The sequence below is a fragment of the Neofelis nebulosa genome, chromosome 3, assembly GCF_028018385.1.
Source record: "Neofelis nebulosa isolate mNeoNeb1 chromosome 3, mNeoNeb1.pri, whole genome shotgun sequence".
Classification (NCBI taxonomy): domain Eukaryota; kingdom Metazoa; phylum Chordata; class Mammalia; order Carnivora; family Felidae; genus Neofelis; species Neofelis nebulosa.
The window spans coordinates 35575711-35593288 of NC_080784.1; the positions used below are offsets into that span (position 1 = coordinate 35575711).

At 45.3% G+C, this 17578-nt stretch overlaps 1 protein-coding gene across 3 annotated transcripts in view; it reads right to left on the minus strand.

Annotated features, from left to right (window-relative positions):
* LOC131506597 (uncharacterized) overlaps positions 1–17578 on the minus strand; it is a 30681-nt gene that overhangs the window by 7727 nt on the left and 5376 nt on the right. The window contains exon 2 of one of the 3 annotated variants that reach the window (XM_058720323.1): positions 5361–6197. The exons of 1 other annotated variant lie outside the window; for it this stretch is intronic. In XM_058720323.1, coding sequence (XP_058576306.1) covers positions 6180–6197 — 18 coding nt within the window. In that variant the 3' untranslated portion in view covers positions 5361–6179. Of the gene's footprint in view, positions 1–5360; positions 6198–6849; positions 7179–17578 lie in introns of those variants that run through there. One more of the 3 variants, XM_058720322.1, reaches the window with a different exon arrangement.

Here is a 17578-nt window from a genome sequence, read left to right on the forward strand (position 1 = left end):
TTCCCCCCAAAAATCATTATTTTCACTTATTTCTCCACATCTTTAAGATTCTGTCTACCACATAATTACTGCACAATGGCCCTTTATGTGTGCATGTCATAATTTATATCTTATTGGTGGTCAACGGAATTTTACCCTAATGACTACCTATTATAAACAACGCTAAAGCAGATGAAAAAGACCACAGCATTCATGAAGAGGACCCTATCTGGAGGGAGTCATGGAATTATAACCTCAAGCACTCATACATCTCAAGAGATTCACTCATTCAGCACTCTGCAACTAGATTCAAAACCACTTCGATACTGGTTTCACAGATGGAGTATACTGCACTATAGAGCATTGGAGTGACCCATGCAAGTTCACAAATCTAGTAAGTCTCAGAGATGAGAATTGAAACCTAATGTGTTGGGTCCAATGCTCCTTCCATACACGATTCAATTTGGTCATTTTTGTTCCGAAACATTTTTGTGTTTTGAGCAATTTGAGAGCAAGGTGTGCATAAGGTGGCAATGTGCTAAGGGGGAGCCTGAATAGGATTCATGCCAGCCCAAGGGAAGCTCTCTATCAGTGTGTCACATGTCTCTGTCCTTGACTTTATGCTGTTCAGCATTTTAATGAAGATGGATAAAGGAGGCTTACCCAAATTTCAAGTAACATATCACTAAGGTGCTGAGAGACAAGAGCAAGATACAAACTCAGTGGACCTGAAGGGAGGACCCAAACTCTTCCTATTAGAAAGAGGTATAAATATTTATTCTCTTTCCAAAAAGTGGGGAGTTGGGGTGGAGGAGAGGAAACTATATACAGCAAGGGGGGAAACTGACCTTATAGCATGTCTATTAAAAATATTTGAACCTGGGGTCTCCCGGGTGGCTCAGTCAGTTAAGTGTCCAACTTTGGCTCAGGTCATGATCTCACAGTTTGTGGGTTTGAGCCCCGCGTTGGGCTCTGTGCTGTCAGCTCAGAGCCTGGAGCCTGTTTGGGATTCTGTGTCTCCCTCTCTCTTTGCCCTTCCCCTGTCCATATTCTGTGTGTGTGTGTGTGTGTGTGTGTGTGTGTGTGTGTGTCTCAAAAATGAATAAACATTAAAAAAACATTTTTTTAATGTTTGAAAATATATTTAACTCCCCCTGCTTAGTGCTGGCCAAAAATGTAATGTGGGAGCCACCAAGCTGCATAATCCAGGGGGCCCCATTTACATGTACGTCAATGAGACAGACTTGGATATGGTTGCCAAAAAGCTGCAGTGAATTTAGGCTGCCTTAATAGAACTGCTGGGTCATTAAAGAAATCTTCATGATACTTGTTAAAGACTTTAAGGTCAGACTTATTCAGTAGGGACTTCTACAATGGCGTTTTGTAGTAGGGGAGAGAGCTTGGGCTCAACTCCAAATACAACAAGAACAAGTGAAGATTTATAGCCAAGGAGCAGAGGCAGTGATGGAAAGTTACTAAGATGAAACATGGGGGGTAGAGGGGATTCTGGCTAAACAAACTTGACAGGATTATTGCTGAAGGCAAGCTGGAGTGGTAAGATACTGGTGGTTGGGGGGTGGGGGGTGAGGGTGGGGGGTGGGGATAAGGAATTTGCCCAGAAATCAAGGGTAGAGAGTTTTCCCTCAACTGATCCAGCAGAATTCTTGCTAAAAAACGAAGCAGAGGTGAACACAGAAGCCCAAGTCAGGGCCTCATGAGAAGAGAGTTCAAAGGTGATGATAAAAGGTCTGAGAAACATGTCATGTTTATCTTTCAGAAGACATTGATTGAATACCTACTATGCACCAGTTAAATAGTACAGGAAACAAAACTAAATTCCTGGCCCAAAGAACTTTATGTTCTGCTGTCAGTATAGGGAGAGACTAAAAATAAGCTGGTATATGAAAATAAGCAAGATAATTACAGTATGGTAAATACTATGAAGGAAATAAAGGAAGGAAAATTGTATAGAGTGGGATATCATCTCTAGAGCAATTAGTGAGGCAGAGTAAAATGAAGTTTGGGGTGTCAGAGACACAGAGGCAACTCAGAAAATGAGGGAGAGGCTGATTGTGTTGAGTGCCGCGGGGAGCACACAGAGCAGGACAGAGGAGTACCCAAAGAATTTGGCAACATGGAAGTCATCTGTGGCATAACCCAAGAGCAGCTTTGGCTGGGATACTGAAAATGGAGGCCCAGTTGGGTGGGTTGAAGAAAGAATGGGAGGTGAGGAAGTAGAAACAATCTTTTCTAGAAGTTTTGCTCTGAGTGAGGAAAACAGAATGGGGTGTGCTAGTGGAGGATATAGAGTCAAAGAAGGATATAGAGTCAAGGAAGGATGTACTTTAAAAGATGGAAGGTATTAGCCCACAATTGTGTACAGATGGGAAGGCTCTAGTAGAGGAAGGGAAAGTGACGATCAGTAGAGAGAGAGGAGAGACACATAATCTTTGAGATGGCAAGTGGAGATGGGTCCAGCGCGTAGGTGGAGGACTTGGCCTTTAATAGAGGCAGGGAGACAGAATGCTTACTACGGAGGAAGCGTTGTAACTGGAAAGAAAATGGAAAATATGAGGTCAGCTGCCAGTAGGCTTGTAGGCTTGGTGGTAGGAAGGTGTTAACCACTTCCATTTTCTGAATGAAAAATGAGCCTGATATTGAGTGGAGCAGAATGCAGGTTTGAGAAATAGGGAAAGCTATGAAGTGAGTGCCTTGGGAAGTGAGAGTCCATACTGATGGGAAACTTAGCAGGACTGCTGGTGGAACGGAGCATCCATCTGAGGTTCACGCAAGCCTCAGATATTGACTCTGGCTAGCTTGAGTAACAAATCTGTTGGAAGAATGGAGAGAGTTCACGTGGTCATAGGAAAAGCTGAAGGACCAGGGACTCATGGACAGCAGCTGTTGGGATGAGTGGATTCCATCCCTTCACATTCAGATTCCAAGGAGAGAGCAATGGCCAGATTGAGGTGAAGAACGATGATTTTATTGTAAATCTCACCAAGACTGTGCTTAGTGGGAGGGGGAGGGATACTTCATCCAGCAAAACTGTGGTCTTATTACCTAAGGAAGAGGGAAAGGATTCTGGATATACAAAACCAGATGACCACTATGTAGTCATGAATTAAAAATAACTAGTTAGGGGTGCCTGGGCGGTTCAGTCAATTAAACCTCTGACTCTTGATTTTGGCTCAGGTCATGATCTCAAAATTTGTGAGTTCCAGCCCCAAATCAGGCTCTGCGCTGACAGTGTTGGGCCTGTTTGGGATTCTCTCTCTCTCTCCTTCTCTCTCTGCACCTCCCTTGCTCTTGCTCTCTCTCTCTCTCAAAAAAATAAACTTAAAAAAAAAAAAAAACATAAGTAGTTAGTAGGATTGTGTGTTTTCTCCAGCAACACTTTTCTCTGGGGCAAGCTCAAAGAAAGTGTGTCATTGGGATTGAACTAAGTAAGCTTTCTGGAATAAGGAGCTTATTATAGTAATTAGACCTTACACAATCGTGGGAGGAGCTGGGCAAGTAAAAGTCCAAATTTGGAGCTGAAGAATCAGAAAAAAGCCACGATCCAGCCCTGGCACTGGAGAATGAGTAGGCATGTGTAGGAATTCTGGAAGCTAGCCATATCCAGCTGCTGCAGTAGGACCACAAAGGGGGCTGGTGTGGAAGTCCAGGGATGGTTGTTGGTTCTCCACTGTTACTGCGTCTGTGAGTTCACACCCAAGTATCTGGGCTGGGTCTGGTGTCACTGTTGGCCAGCACTGCCAGAAAGTGGGAAGAGAGATCCCGAAAGGGAAAAGTAAGTACAACCCTCAGCGTGTAATGGCTGCTATTTCACTGTGCTTCCCAAATCTTGTACAACCTCACTTTTGACCAACTCTAACCTTGAACCATTCGGCAAAAGGGATTCTGGGAAGCAGTTCCCAGTGTAAATAAGTCATCAATTAAAAAAAATACAACACGGGGGGCGCCTGGGTGGCTCAGTTGGCTAAGCGACCAACTTTGGCTCAGGTCATGATCTCGCAGTTTGTGAGTTTGAACCCTGCGTTGGGCTCTGTGCTGACAGCTCAGAACCTGGAGCCTACTTCAGATTCCATGTCTCCCCCTCTCTCTACCCCTCCCCTGCTCATGCTCTGTGTCTCTCTCTCAATAAATAAACATTAAAAAAAAAAAACCATGGTGGGGTGACTCAGTCGGTTGAGCATCTGACTCTTGATTTCAGCTCAGGTCATGATCTCAGAGTTCGTGGGTTCAAGCCCCATGTGGGGCTCTGTGCTGACCGTGTGGAACCTGCTTGGGATTCTCCCTCTCCCTGTCCCTCTGCCCCTCCCCTGCTTTCATGCTCTCTCTCAAAAATGAGTAAATTAAAAACAAACAAACAAACACGGTGAATGTTAACAGAAGAAAAGACAGGGGCACTTGGGTGGCTTAGTCGGTTAAGCGGCCGACTTCGGCTCAGGTCACCATCTCATGGTTTGTGGGTTGGAGCCCCGTGTTTGGCTCTGTGCTAACAGCTCAGAGTCTGGAACCTGCTTCGGATTCTGTGTCTCCCTCTTTCTGCCCCTCCCCCACTCATGCTCTATCTCTTTCTGTCTCTCAAAAACTGAAATAAATGTTTTTAAAATTTTTTTAATAAAAAAAAAGAAGAAAAGACAGACCAGGATTTAGGTTTTCTTCCGGGGAATGATTGTAACGATGGACTGTAGGGTCCAGAACACCAGGTTCATGTAAATTGGCAGTCTGAAGGTCAAAGGGTATGCTAGTTAGGTGAGCTGTAAGGATGAAAGATGATAGGAAGTGGGATATGAATTTGAGGCTTTGGACGTGTTATAGTTGCTGGTGATGAGGAGGTCAAGGGCGGCCAAGGTGATGAAGACCCGTGTGTTGGAAGAATCATTCACGAGTCTGTTGAAGTGGCTGAGAATGGAGCCTGGAAGAGCCAGACGGAAAGAAAGTCAAGGAGACAAGGGCCGAAGTCATCAGCGAGCAGTAAGGACAGGTGGACACCGAGGTTGAGAGAAGCTGGAGAATTTGAAGTAGAAGGAAGAGAAGTGGTTTTTAAATGGCGATAGAGAACAAGAAGGGCTCCTACCCACTTCCTGGCCTTGAGGCACATGAAGTGTAGGGGAAAAAAATCAACCTGTCTTCTGAGAGAGCTGCAGGGGAAGCAGTGTCCTGAAGGGAGCGCCAGATTTCACTTAATGAAAGGAGGTGGGAAGGGCATTCACCGGAGAGGCAAGAACAGGGAACAGGGCAAGCTCTCAACGTGTCATCCAAGAGGTGCAATGCAATGTCCCCCAGCAGGGGAGGGGTGGGAGGGTGAGTCAGATTAGAAATTATATTAGGACTTGTCAGTTTGAAATGTCAGAAATCCAGCTCAAACTTAATTAAGCAAAAGAAAAGAGAATTTATTTTGCTCACATGCCTGAAGGCCAGTGGGACTGCTGGCTTTCGTCTCAGAGGCATCGGGGACCCAAACATGTCCCCAGGGTGCTCTCCTCTGCGTTGGCTCTGTTCTCAGGCAGCTTCTCCCCACAGAGCAGTGGATGGCTGTCCAACAGGTAGACTCAGTCTTCAGCCACCGCCTCTTCCCTTATCACACCAGTGAAATCTCGACCCTAACCGTCCACTGTAGCTAGTGTGGAGGCATCTCTGATTGGCCAGGCCTGGGTCCGCTGCCCACTTACGGTGGACAGAACTCACCAGAACCACATGTTGGCAAGTAAGGGAATGGTTCTTCAAAGGAAAACTGCAATGCAGTCATCGAGAGAAGGAGGGCAGGGTATGGACAGGCAAAACGTGGGATGTCCATATCAGATACGTAAAGAGCAGGAGGGGGATGATGTGTCAGGGTCATAGTGAATCACTGCAGAGGCTGGGATTTGGACTTCTGGTGGTCACTGAGGAAAACGGATATGAGGCAAGATGGGGTCAGCACCGATAACTTCTTAGGGGAAGAAGGCAAACTTTACATTAGTCCTAGAGCTCCGGAATGGGGCCTTGGGCATAGCACCATCTAGCTGTGCGTCATGGCACAGCCAGGAAGCCAGGGCACAAGAGGGTCTCCGGATGATGGACTGTTCACCGGCTCAGCTCCAGATAGTTTGTGGTCTAGGAGAGGCAAGGAGTCCTTCGAAAATGTCTGAAGGTAGCGGAGAGGTTGGGGGAGAAAAAGTTGAAAAAGAGGTGATTGACAGCAGCTCTTGTCAATTTGAAGAACCGACCTGTGAAAGAGGGAGGAAACTTAAGTGGCTCCAGAGTAGAATCAGAACCAATGTGTAGAAGTGAGGCAACAGTCTCGATCTAATAATTACAGTTAGAACTGTCTAAAAAGAAGGGGACCTTCTTCTGAGGTGGCGAATTCCTTGTCCCTAAATGTGTTTAAGCAGTGATTTGAATGCCTCTAGTCAGCGATATTATATAAAGGCTCCTGTTATTGGTATGAGATCAAACCAGAACACTTTTGGGGTGCCTGGGTGGCTCAGTTGGTTAGGTATCTGGCTCTTGATTTCAACTCAGGCCATGATCTCATGGTTCATGAGTTTGAGCCCCATGTCGCTGACAGTGCGGCATCTGCTTGGGATTCTCTGTCTCTGTCTCTGTCTCTGCCCTCCCCCATGCTCGCTGCCTTGCAAAATAAATAAACACTTTTAAAAAAGAGCACTTTTTAAAAAAATTTTTTAATGTTTATTTATTTTTGAGAGAGAGAGGGACAGAGTGTGAGTGGGGCAGGGGCAGAGAGAGACACACACATAGAATCCGAAGCAGGCTCCAGGCTCTGAGCTCCCTCTCTCTCTCTGCCCCTTCCCCGCTCACGCTCTGTCTCCATCTCTCTCAAAAATAAATAAACATTAAAAATTAAAAAAAGAAATTAAGTTGAGTAAGCTCTATTCGTGAGCTAGTTTGTTCATTCGCTCAAAATCCATGCAGAGGACTACCCGCATGCCAGGCACCATGGTAACTGAGAGGGTACACAGGTGAGTGGGTCAGAGCTCCTGCTCCGTCTGGGGAAGAAGTGAGACAGAAGATCACCTCCCAAGCGCCAGGCACGGGGCTGGACACGTTGCATCATTTTTATGTCTTCCTCTTTGACAATGCCATCAGGCAAGGATGATTCGTTTTTAGAAGAAAACCGAGGCGCAGAAAGGACTGTCCAGAAGATGAGAGCCAAAGCTCAAACCCAAGTCTGTCCGGCCCCACGTTGCCTATGAACAAGTAAGCAAAATACAATCACAAAACAAATCTGTTTTCATAGGTTTTTCACATTTTCTTTCAGGAGCCCCAGGAACAAAAGGATCATTTTTTTTTTTTTTAACCTATGATCAGATGCAGAGAATGAAGCAAAAACAGCCTTGTTTGGTCCTAGTTTAGTCCTGGTGGATACCCAAATGGAAGTCAGCAAAACCAGGTACAGGAGTGGCTGAGGAGCGACCCCGTCCAGCCCTGTGAGGGGGTCAGTCCCACAGCCCGGGACAAGTTTCTGGCCGCCTTGCCGCGCTGCGGGAGAGAGCCACGGCACAGGCGCCATCTAGTGGTGAGTCCAAAGCCTCGTTGCAAGGCTGGAGAAAAGTTCTGCTTCCAACATGCTTTCAGGATAGGCAAGGACCTAAGACTCAGTCCGCTGTAAAGGGTGAGTCCTGAATCCCAGGCTCAGAGCCCATCGTAGCATCCCCAAAGAAATCAATCTTATAAAGAAATCAATGCCCATGTTGTCATCAGATCCATATCTCTGAACTCAGTGGCCTCTGTCAGCCCATTCCTTCACCTTCCAGGCTTTCCAGAAAGAAATACGAATGCCCTTCTATACTCTCCTTTGTACTTACAGTCAAGTTAGTCACAAGTAAAAAAAAAAACAGGACTCAGTTAATCTACTCTTGCAGCTCCAAACACACACGTGTGCGTGCGCGCGTGTACACACACACACACACACACACACGCCCAGGGTCATTCATCAGAGAGCCTCTCCAAGAGAGCCTAAACACAAGATCCAGGTGGGAAAAAAAAAAAAAAAAAAAAAACAGCAGCACGAGAAGGTCAAGGGACAAAGACCACCAAGGAAGAAAATGCTGTTCTTGCAAAAGGAACGCCCATAAACAGAACCTAGTAAACAGCAGCTCTCTATTGAGGTACCAGGCTACCTTCAGGGCCTCCCTCCTGCTCTCCTGTCCCCTCACTTTGCCTGATAATGCCACATTTGAGCTCTGGCCCCACCTTCCACAAGGCAGACAGTTGTGCAGAGCCTGGGCCCGGACAGGAGGGGAGACTGGCAGTTTCAATGGTCCAGACATGTGGGCTTGGCCTTGGTATAAGAGGTGCTGAAGAATCTACATGACATCCTGGAGGATTTTCTCTGAATACAACTGGGTGACGTAGCGTTCTCTACTCTCATACTGACTTTCGTAGCTGATTCACCCAATTTAGTCATTCATTATATAAATGAATCATATTATATGTTCCTGTGAATGCATATATTTTAAATAAAAAACATATTTCCATTTTAGGTCTTCTGGTTGGCAAAATAATCCCTCCCTCCAAAAATGTTCACATCTTCATCCCCAGGGCCTATGAATACATTACTTTGCATGGCCAAAGAGACTTTGCATATGCGATTAAGGTTAAGGACCTTGAGATGGGGCGATTATCTTGGATCTTGGATTATCTAGGTGGACCCAATCTAATCACATTAGCCCTTTAAAAGCAGAAAACCTTTCCAGGATATGGTCAGAGAGAGAGAGAGAGAGAGAGAGAGAGAGAGAACTGCAGATGAGTCTGAAAGATTTGGTATTGCAGGCTTTGAACACAGAGAAAGAGGGCCACGTATGAACCAGAGATTGTGGGCAGCCTCTAGAACCTGGAACAGACAAGGACACGGATTTCCCGGAGTCTCTGGAAAGGAATGCAGCCCTGTGGATGTCTTGCTTTTAGCCCAGCAAGAGCGTGTCAGACTTCTGCAGACCTGTCAGATAATTTGCATTGTCGTTAGCCGCTAAGTTGTGGCAACTTGTTAGAGGAGCCATACAAGCTAACACAGGTCTCCTTGGGATTTGAGATCTCAGAGTCTCATTCAGCATCAAAGGCAGAACTGCCTGAAGCTATGCTAGTCTCAGAGACTTTGCTCTGATGGGGGCCATGGTTTTTGGATTTTATTTTAGGACCTGAGGGAAAGGCATCATTTCTGTTAATAATCTATTTTGTTATTCAGAAACCAAAAGCTCTGCTTAGCCCCATGTAGTAAGCTTCCAATAAAAGTTTTCAGACTCTTCAAAGAGTTCCGAATTAGGGGGCTCTTGGGGATGGCGTCTATGGCCCTCATCATTGACTTGGACATCCTCGAGAAATAGACATGTGAATACGTAGCAGAGCGCAGGCATAAAAGGACTGTCCCCACCAGGAACTATCGGCTCCTTAAGAAATCTTTATTAAATCATAAAGCTGTCCAAACCTCCTTTACACAGTAATTCCATTCTTGGGAATTTTTTGTATTTGAAACAGATTCCAAAAAAGCTAAATAAAATGTGCATAAAAATTTTATGACAAGATTGTCTATTACAGTAAAAGCAACAACAACAAAGCAGTCAGAATTCCAATGTAAGGAAACCTTTAATAAATTGCTGTTCGGTGCTATTGGGGAACCATGAAAGGTTGCAATGAGTCATGCTATAGAAACAGGGGAATGTTCTTATGACCTTAAATGGAAACAGCATAATATAAAATAGTAGTCGTTCAATAATCCCTTATTGACCACATGCTATATATCAGGGATTCTACCAAGAGCCAAACAATTAAGTGGGGCCAAAGGAGATAATACTCGTGGCCCTTATCGACTCAGATATGCCATGATTGCAAATGTGTAAAATGATCGATACACAGGGAAGGAGATGTGCCAGAAAATGAAGCAAGGTGTTATGTTAGGGCATGGTAAATATTCTACTTAAATTCTCAAATGATCTTTCAGTCATAATCATTTGATTAAAGGACAGGACAGGAAGAAACGTAAACCACTGGACCTAAGTCCCAATGCAGAGCACCTTGCTGAGGAAGCGGGGTCTGAACACAACCCTTTAAAAAATACAAGAAACAGCAAGCTGGCAGGACAGGAGGCCAGGCTCCTTCCTACCAGGGGGAGCAGGAATCCAGATGAACACACAGGTGCTTCCCAATGGGGTCAGCTCTGGGAGACTACATTTGAGCCTGTCTGTTCTGTGTACTTGGGAAACTTACGCTGCACCAGGAGGCCCTGAGGGACAGCAGCACCTGTCTCTACCTGTCTCCCCGGCAGCCGAGAGGTTAGCTGTAAAAGCAGATGCTGCATTACCAATGTCTGTATCTGGCAAGCCACATGCACTGGGCCTACCTCAGTTTCCCAGGGTGAACAAGGAAGGTCAGGGCTTTTTAATTTCTTTAAAAAAAATTTTTTTTAATGTTTATTTATTTTTGAGAGAGAGACAGGTTGTGAGCGGGAGAGGGGCAGAGAGAGAGGAGGAGACACAGAATCTGAAGCAGGATCCAGGCTCTGAATTATCAGCATGGAGCCCCATGCAGGGCTCGAACACACCAACCGCAAGATCATGACCTGGGTCCAAGTCAGACACCTAACCAACGGAGCCACCCAGGTGCTCCGTTCATTTTCCGCCTTCTAGGGACGCCTGGGTGGCTCAGTCAGTGAAGTGTCCAACTCCTGATTTTGGCTCAGGCCATGATCTCATGGTTCGTGAGATCAAGCCCCACAGTAGGCTCTTAGCTGACAGCTCAGAACCTACTTGCAATTCTCTCTCTCCTTCTCTCTTTCTCTGCCCCTCCCTCCACTCCCATTCTCTCTCTCCACCTCCCCCTCAAAATACATAAATAAAAATAAATAAAGTGCTTTCTAAGGCTGTGGCTGTGGGACCTCTGCCAGGCTCTAGGGCAAGTGAGATGGACCCTAAGTAGGCACAGCCCTGACCATTAGCTTATAATCCGAAGTCACTGTTATGACGGTACAGATATGAAGAGCATTTAGGTGACTGAACGACTACAGAGCTCACGACAAAAGGGAAAGAGACTTGTCAGCAATGAACATTAATTGCACAACATGCATGTGTAAGGTAGGGTGTGGTTAGGAAAGGTATTTATAGAGATCTCATCTTCTGACTTACCTTCCCCTGTCAAGCCCCAAGTTGCTTTTAAATAAAATTCACGGCAGAGTTTTATCAACTCATCCTACAGCCAGGCACTGTGCTTAGTGCTTCCCTTGGATTATTTCATTAACTCCTCATAGCAACCCAGATAGGTGGTAATATGATCTCCATGTTACCTTTGAGAAAATAGGAGTTTAAACAAATAACTTGCCCAAGGTCGCATAACTAATCGATGTTCTGGGGCTTGGACCAGTCTTGAGGAGACGCACCCATGCCTCACCACCGCAACTGGAACTCTCTGTTTAATTCGACCCCTTCTTCCAAATCTAGTAAATAAGACAGCCTTCCCTGCCCTCCCCACTGTCCTACCTCCGACCAGTTGCCCAACCTCCTGTGTTTTGTGTCTCTCTGGGCCGCAATTGCTGTCCAGCTGACATCCCCAACCCCTGTGTCCTTCTGTCAGGATCTCATTTCAAATACACTTCTGTTCTAGTCCTTCTCTGCTTCATGTTAGTCGTCTGCTGGCCCTTTATACTGTTCCTTGGGGTACAGCATGCAAACTTGAGCCTGAATCGAAGTCACCTGAAGAGGGCTTGTTATAAAATAGCCATTCATGGGCCTCATCCCCAGAGTTTCTGATGCAGTGGGTATGGGTTGGGGCAGTGAATACCAGGATTCCAGATGAGCCGGATGCCCTCACTTCTGCTGGCATCCTTTGAGAACTCCTGTTCTGGGGAGCCTGCATCCTGCCGCACTTTCCTGTATTGCTGATCTCCTTAAACAAAGATTTCCCAGTGCCCTATATAAGGAACCCTGGTTTTCCTTGGAAGGCACTTCACCCAGGGTATTTTTTTCCTAGATCTCTAATCACAAGATGAGAAGGAGTGGTTCCCATGGGCACCTGCAACACCCTCTCGATTCTCCCAACTCCGATAATCACTTCCACCCCAGCTGCTCGTGGCAGGCAGGGCGACGTCACAAACAGGAAAAGATTTCCAGGCACCAATCCAGATAACCCCACGAGTCTTTTTTGCTCCTTCCTGACTCCTTGGCTGCTGGAGACACCAGGATCAGGTTCATCAGGTATTCAAGCCTCCTGACCTCAGAAGGAGCCTCACCACTGCTCAGTTGTTTTTGTAATCACCCCTGATTGATTCACTTGTTACTTCCCTGCTGGCTCCTGTTTGAACCTCTGCCAGTCCCCTCCAGCCCCTCCCCGCTCCATACCTTCCTCTCTGGGCTTATGACTCTGCCATCAAGGCAGCTGACAAAATGGAGATTGGCTAGGAGTGTCTTTCTTAATCACTTCAAAATAGCTCTGCCTCTCACTCACCTTCCCGTCCTCCCCTCTGTTTCGAAAGGAGCCTTTAAAACCACAGGGAGATACCACCTCATACCCATCAAGATGGCTACTCTCAAAGGAAAAGAAACAGACAGCAAATAACAAGTGTTGGTGAGGATGCGGAGAAACCGGGACGCTTGTGCACTGTTGGTGGGAGTGCAAATTGGTGCAGCCCTTATGGAAAACAGTACGGAGGTTCCTCAAAAAATGAAAGATAGACTTACCATATGATCTGGCAATCCGGCTTCTGAGACTACATACAAAAGGAATGAAAGCAGTTTCAAAGAGATATCTGTACCCTCATGTTCACTGAAGTGTTATTCACAATAGCTAAAATGTGGAAGCAACTCAAGTGTCCTGTCAATGGATGAACAGAGAAACTAACTGTGTATATATCCACAAGGGATGTTATTCAGCCTTAAGCAACGAAGGAAATTCTGACACATGCCACAACAAGGCTGAACTTGGAGGACATTATGCTAAGTGAAATAAACCAATAACAAAAGAAAAATACGGTACGATTCCACTTCTGTGAGGCATCTAGTGTAGTTAAATTCACAGAAACAGAATGTAGAATGGTGGTTTCCAGGGCTGAGGGGAGGTGGGACTAGGGGGTTGTTTTTGAAGGGGTACAGAGCTTCAGTTTTGCAACACAAAAATGTCCTGGAGATCGGTTACACAACAATGCAAAGATATTTAACCCTACTGAAAAAGGGGTTAAGATGGCCAATTTTATGTCGTGTGTATTTTACCGGCAGTAATTTTTAAAAAGAAGTCTTTCCTCTCCACGGTAATTGTTCCCTTTGTGTCCTCAACCCTATCTCATGCCACTTTTTCCAGGAGGCTATTCCTTCTGTTTTCTCCCTTCTAGAATGGACACAAACATTTGTAGGACTGGCAGTAGGAGCACGTGCATATATTCCGAGATGCGTAAGATTATATATCCAGAGTGAATAGAGTTTGTTCACAGAGTGAACAAAGAGCCCGGCATTTTCAGTTTGCATTAAGTCTGCATATTACGCAGCCAGTCCTAGGTAGCCACACTCCTGGGAGAATTCCAAACCTCAGCCTTAGGATGGGGACAGTAGGGTGTGTGTGGGGGGGGGCGGGGAGAAACATACCCCGAGTCCTCAGTTCCTTCCTGTCCACTCCTCCCACCAAGCCTAGAGGTAGCAGATGCTTTTGGCTGCATTTTCTTCTTCTGGACCATTTTATGGAAATCTCTCTCTCTCTTTTTTTTAAACTTCTTTTAGTAGTTAAGCATGTCCTACTAGGTAACAATTCTTTATATTAAAGTGTTCCTGTTGAAATAACATATGTGGTTTCTGGTATGCCTGGGTGGCTCAGCTGGTGAATCGTCTGACTCTAGATTTCAGCTCAGGGCGTGATCTCACGGTTTGTGGGATCAAGCCCCATATCAGGCCCTGTGTTGACAGCAAGGAGCCTGCTTGAGAGTCTCTTTCTCTCCTTCTGCCCCTCCCCTACTCATGTGTGTGCATGCACATGCTCTGTCTCTCTCTCTCTCTCACACAACATAAATAAACATGAAAAAAAAAACAACCATATGATTTCTGCTGCCTGACTGATATGGGGAGACAAACAGGAAATTAACAAAAGAAGAAAATATATGGTATTTCAGACAGTGATATGAGCTACAGAGAAAGAGAAAAGCATGGATGGGCATAGAGTGTGCTGTCGAAGGGCGACAGCTTGCAATTTCACACAGAAGGCAGAGAAGGCATCACAGAGAAAGATGCTGTACTGAGAATACACAACTGACTCTTCGTCCCCACTTCCCACTGAAACGATAAGATGATGCAAAAATAGAGTTTGACCTGCATCATTGAAGTGGAAAATTCTCCATCCAACTACAAAAACTCTAAAGAATTTCCTGTTAGGCACCACAAGGCAGGTACATTCAGAATATAGTGTAGAAAGATAAAGCTTATCTCTGGATCACCCACTGCTTTCTCTCCCTTTTCTGTCCCCTCACTTCAGTGACTTTGAAGGGTGGTGAGCGGAGAAGTGACTTATCTCGCCGAGCTCTGTCTGTAAGGAAAGTAATATCATTCCTTCTTTCATTCATTCACTAGTCACTTAGCAAACATGTTTGGAGCACCTCCTACGTATCTAGCACTGTCCTAAACACTCTGGAAGGTATGAATTAGAAGACACGATACCCAGGGGCGCCTGGGTGGCTCAGTCGGTTGAGCGTCCGACTTCAGCTCAGGTCACGATCTCGCGATCTCGCGGTCCGTGAGTTCAAGCCCCGCGTGGGGCTCTGGGCTGATGGCTCAGAGCCTGGAGCCTGCTTCCGATTCTGTGTCTCCCTCTCTCTCTGCTCCTCCCCCGTTCATGCTCTGTCTCTCTCTCTATCTCAAAAAAAATAAATAAACGTTAAAAAAAAAAAAAAAAAAGAAGACACGATACCTGACTCCAAAGGGATTACAGTCTAGCAGGAGAGGATATGGGAACTAAGACATGTATGCAAATAGATATGATTCAAGCTAAGAAGGGTAATGAGAAAGTTGGTTAATAAAATATGAATTCCAAAGATTCTGACAGATGGAACCATTAGCCTGACTTGAACAAGATGAAACATCCAATTCCATTCAAGTCAACATTACCTGACATTACAGCTACTCTAAAAAATACAGCATGCATTTGAAATGGGGATGAATTTGGAGACCAGGCAAAGTAGAATCATTGCAGCAGAAGATGGGTGAAATCTATTTCTGGTGTGGAAAGCAAGGTAGCCAGAGCCTTAGTTCTGCAGGGCATGGGAGGAGCACAGCCCGACCACCCAAAATGTACCTGTTGAATTGAACTCATACACGCTCTAGTCTAAGAATACTCAGAGGAATAAGCTAGTAGCAAGAACCAACAGCAGTTATAGCAAATGATGGTGCTGACGGATAAAGGAGAGAGACTTTCTTGCCTGGAGGTCAGGAACAACTTGACAATAACACAGCTTCAGAGGGGCAAACTGAAGGATGAATAGATTTTTTTTTCCCTAGGCAGTCAAGAAAGAGAAAATCATTCTGGTCATAGGAAATGTGTGTAAAGACACAGAGGCATGAAAATAAAGAACGCTCTGGGAACGAGCAAGCAGTTAAGCATGTGAGAACCAGGATATGTGAAGTGTTAGGACTTGTGGCTTAAAACCCTGGAGGGGCCTCAGTCGTGACCTTGGGGCATGAGGCCAACCTACTAATAACATCTAATCACCTGTTGATTCCCAGAGCTGATCCGCTAAGAATTTCAACTCTAACCTTGAGGTGATAAAGACTGAATGAAGGATGCTTGGGATAATGGTATGTTAGCTCAAGTGAGGGAGGAACACAGAAGGGGCAAGATTCAAGGGGCCTGATAAATAACCCGCTGCTCCCTGCCCAAGGCTGAAGGGTTTGCGAAATGGAACAAAATCTGTATGGAAACCAAAATATCACCCTTTCTGCAGATGAAGTTGATATTGAAGAAGGTGGCTTATATTGATCAGAATAGAATGATTCATGTGCCAATCACAGTGGTCAGGGAATGAAATTACTCTGCCGAACTAGGCCAGGGTCATGTTCTGACCTCAATGGACTGAGTGTGAGACAGGTATATTCTTTTAGAAATCTGAGACACCGTTACCAAAAACAGAAGAATGGGTCCTGAGCAGCAACCATTTCCACTCCCTATGTGTGTGTGTGCCTGTGTGTGTGCATGTGTGTATGCATGCGTGTGTGTATGTATGTGTGATGACCCATATCCCACACGATCCCTTTCGGGTACAGTTGATCATGCTGCTGTGATGAGAAAAAGTTGAAGCAAACTCTGAATTCTGATACTACTTTAAACAAGTCACTGGCCCTTTCTGGATCTCAAGCGCTTCCTCTCCATAAAAGAATACCATAAAATAAGAATTCTCTTGGCCCATTCCCTGCCTTAGGAATGCTGGGCTTATAAATGAGGTCATGTCTGTCAAGTGTTATGATCTCCTTGAAGACAAATTCTGTACAAGTATATAGGATTATTAGCCAAGTCGCTCAACAACCAGTCTGTGCATGAATGACTTAGGGAGGCAAACAGCACCAGGGGAGAACAATAGGACCCACCATGTCCAAGGGCCACTTGATTCCTGTGTTTCTGTGACATCCACAGCACCTCACAGGTACCTGCTCTGAACGTCCACAGTGCTGGGAGGGACAGTGTAGCCAGTTTGGTTAACACATTTAGAGAGCAAAGCCAGCAGGACGTCAAGCAATTGCCATGTGAGAGGATTTTTTTCAAGAAGATAATTTAAGAGAAATCCTGTTTGGGTTTTAAAGACTGATGGTTAAATACTGAGCCATTCATCAGGGTTCCCATAAGCACAATTGGAAAGCAATCCAGAGTTCAATGAGAAAAGGAAAGGGCTCTTTTATGTTTGATTCCATAAGGAGGAGGAAGAGGAGGAGGACCTTGTTTCTAGTCTTCTCTTTTGCCTCTTAGAAACTATGGATTTGGGACCTGAAAAGGACCTTAGACACCTCCCATCTACCTTTTTAAAAAAACGTACAGATGGTGAGGACCAATGAGGTAAACTAAATTTTCTGAGCTTACACAGTCAATTGGCAGCATAGCAGGGACTAGGGCTCAAGTGCCTACCTCCCAGTTTGGTATTCTTCACATTCAAGTCTCTTGTCTCCCAGTCTTAGGAGCTTGTGGGAGCCGCTTTGCCTCTGGGAGCCTAGCTGTCTCATCTGTAAAATGTGAATAGACTTTAAACTGACAAAGTAAGGCAGCTGGGAGATAGGACCTCTTGAGGGCCCTCCTAGTTTTCAATCAACCAGTCCACAAATCTTTTTAAAGACCTAACAGCAGGTAATGGGGTATCCAGACCGAACGAATTTAAACAAATAGGGGCTTTAGTTTCCTCTCCTTACAGGAAATCAGGAGGTAGATCCTGTGGCTGGTGTTAGTTCAGTGGTTTCAGGATGCCATGACAATCCCAAGAAACTCTTCCTATCTGTTTCATCATATTTAGTATGGCCTTCTTATCCACATTACTATTGCCTCATGGTTGCAAGATGGTTTCTGCAGTCCAGATGTCACCCTCTTTTTCAAACTTTCACTTAATACTTTTAAAATACCAAGCAGGTAATGAGATACTTTGTTTTCA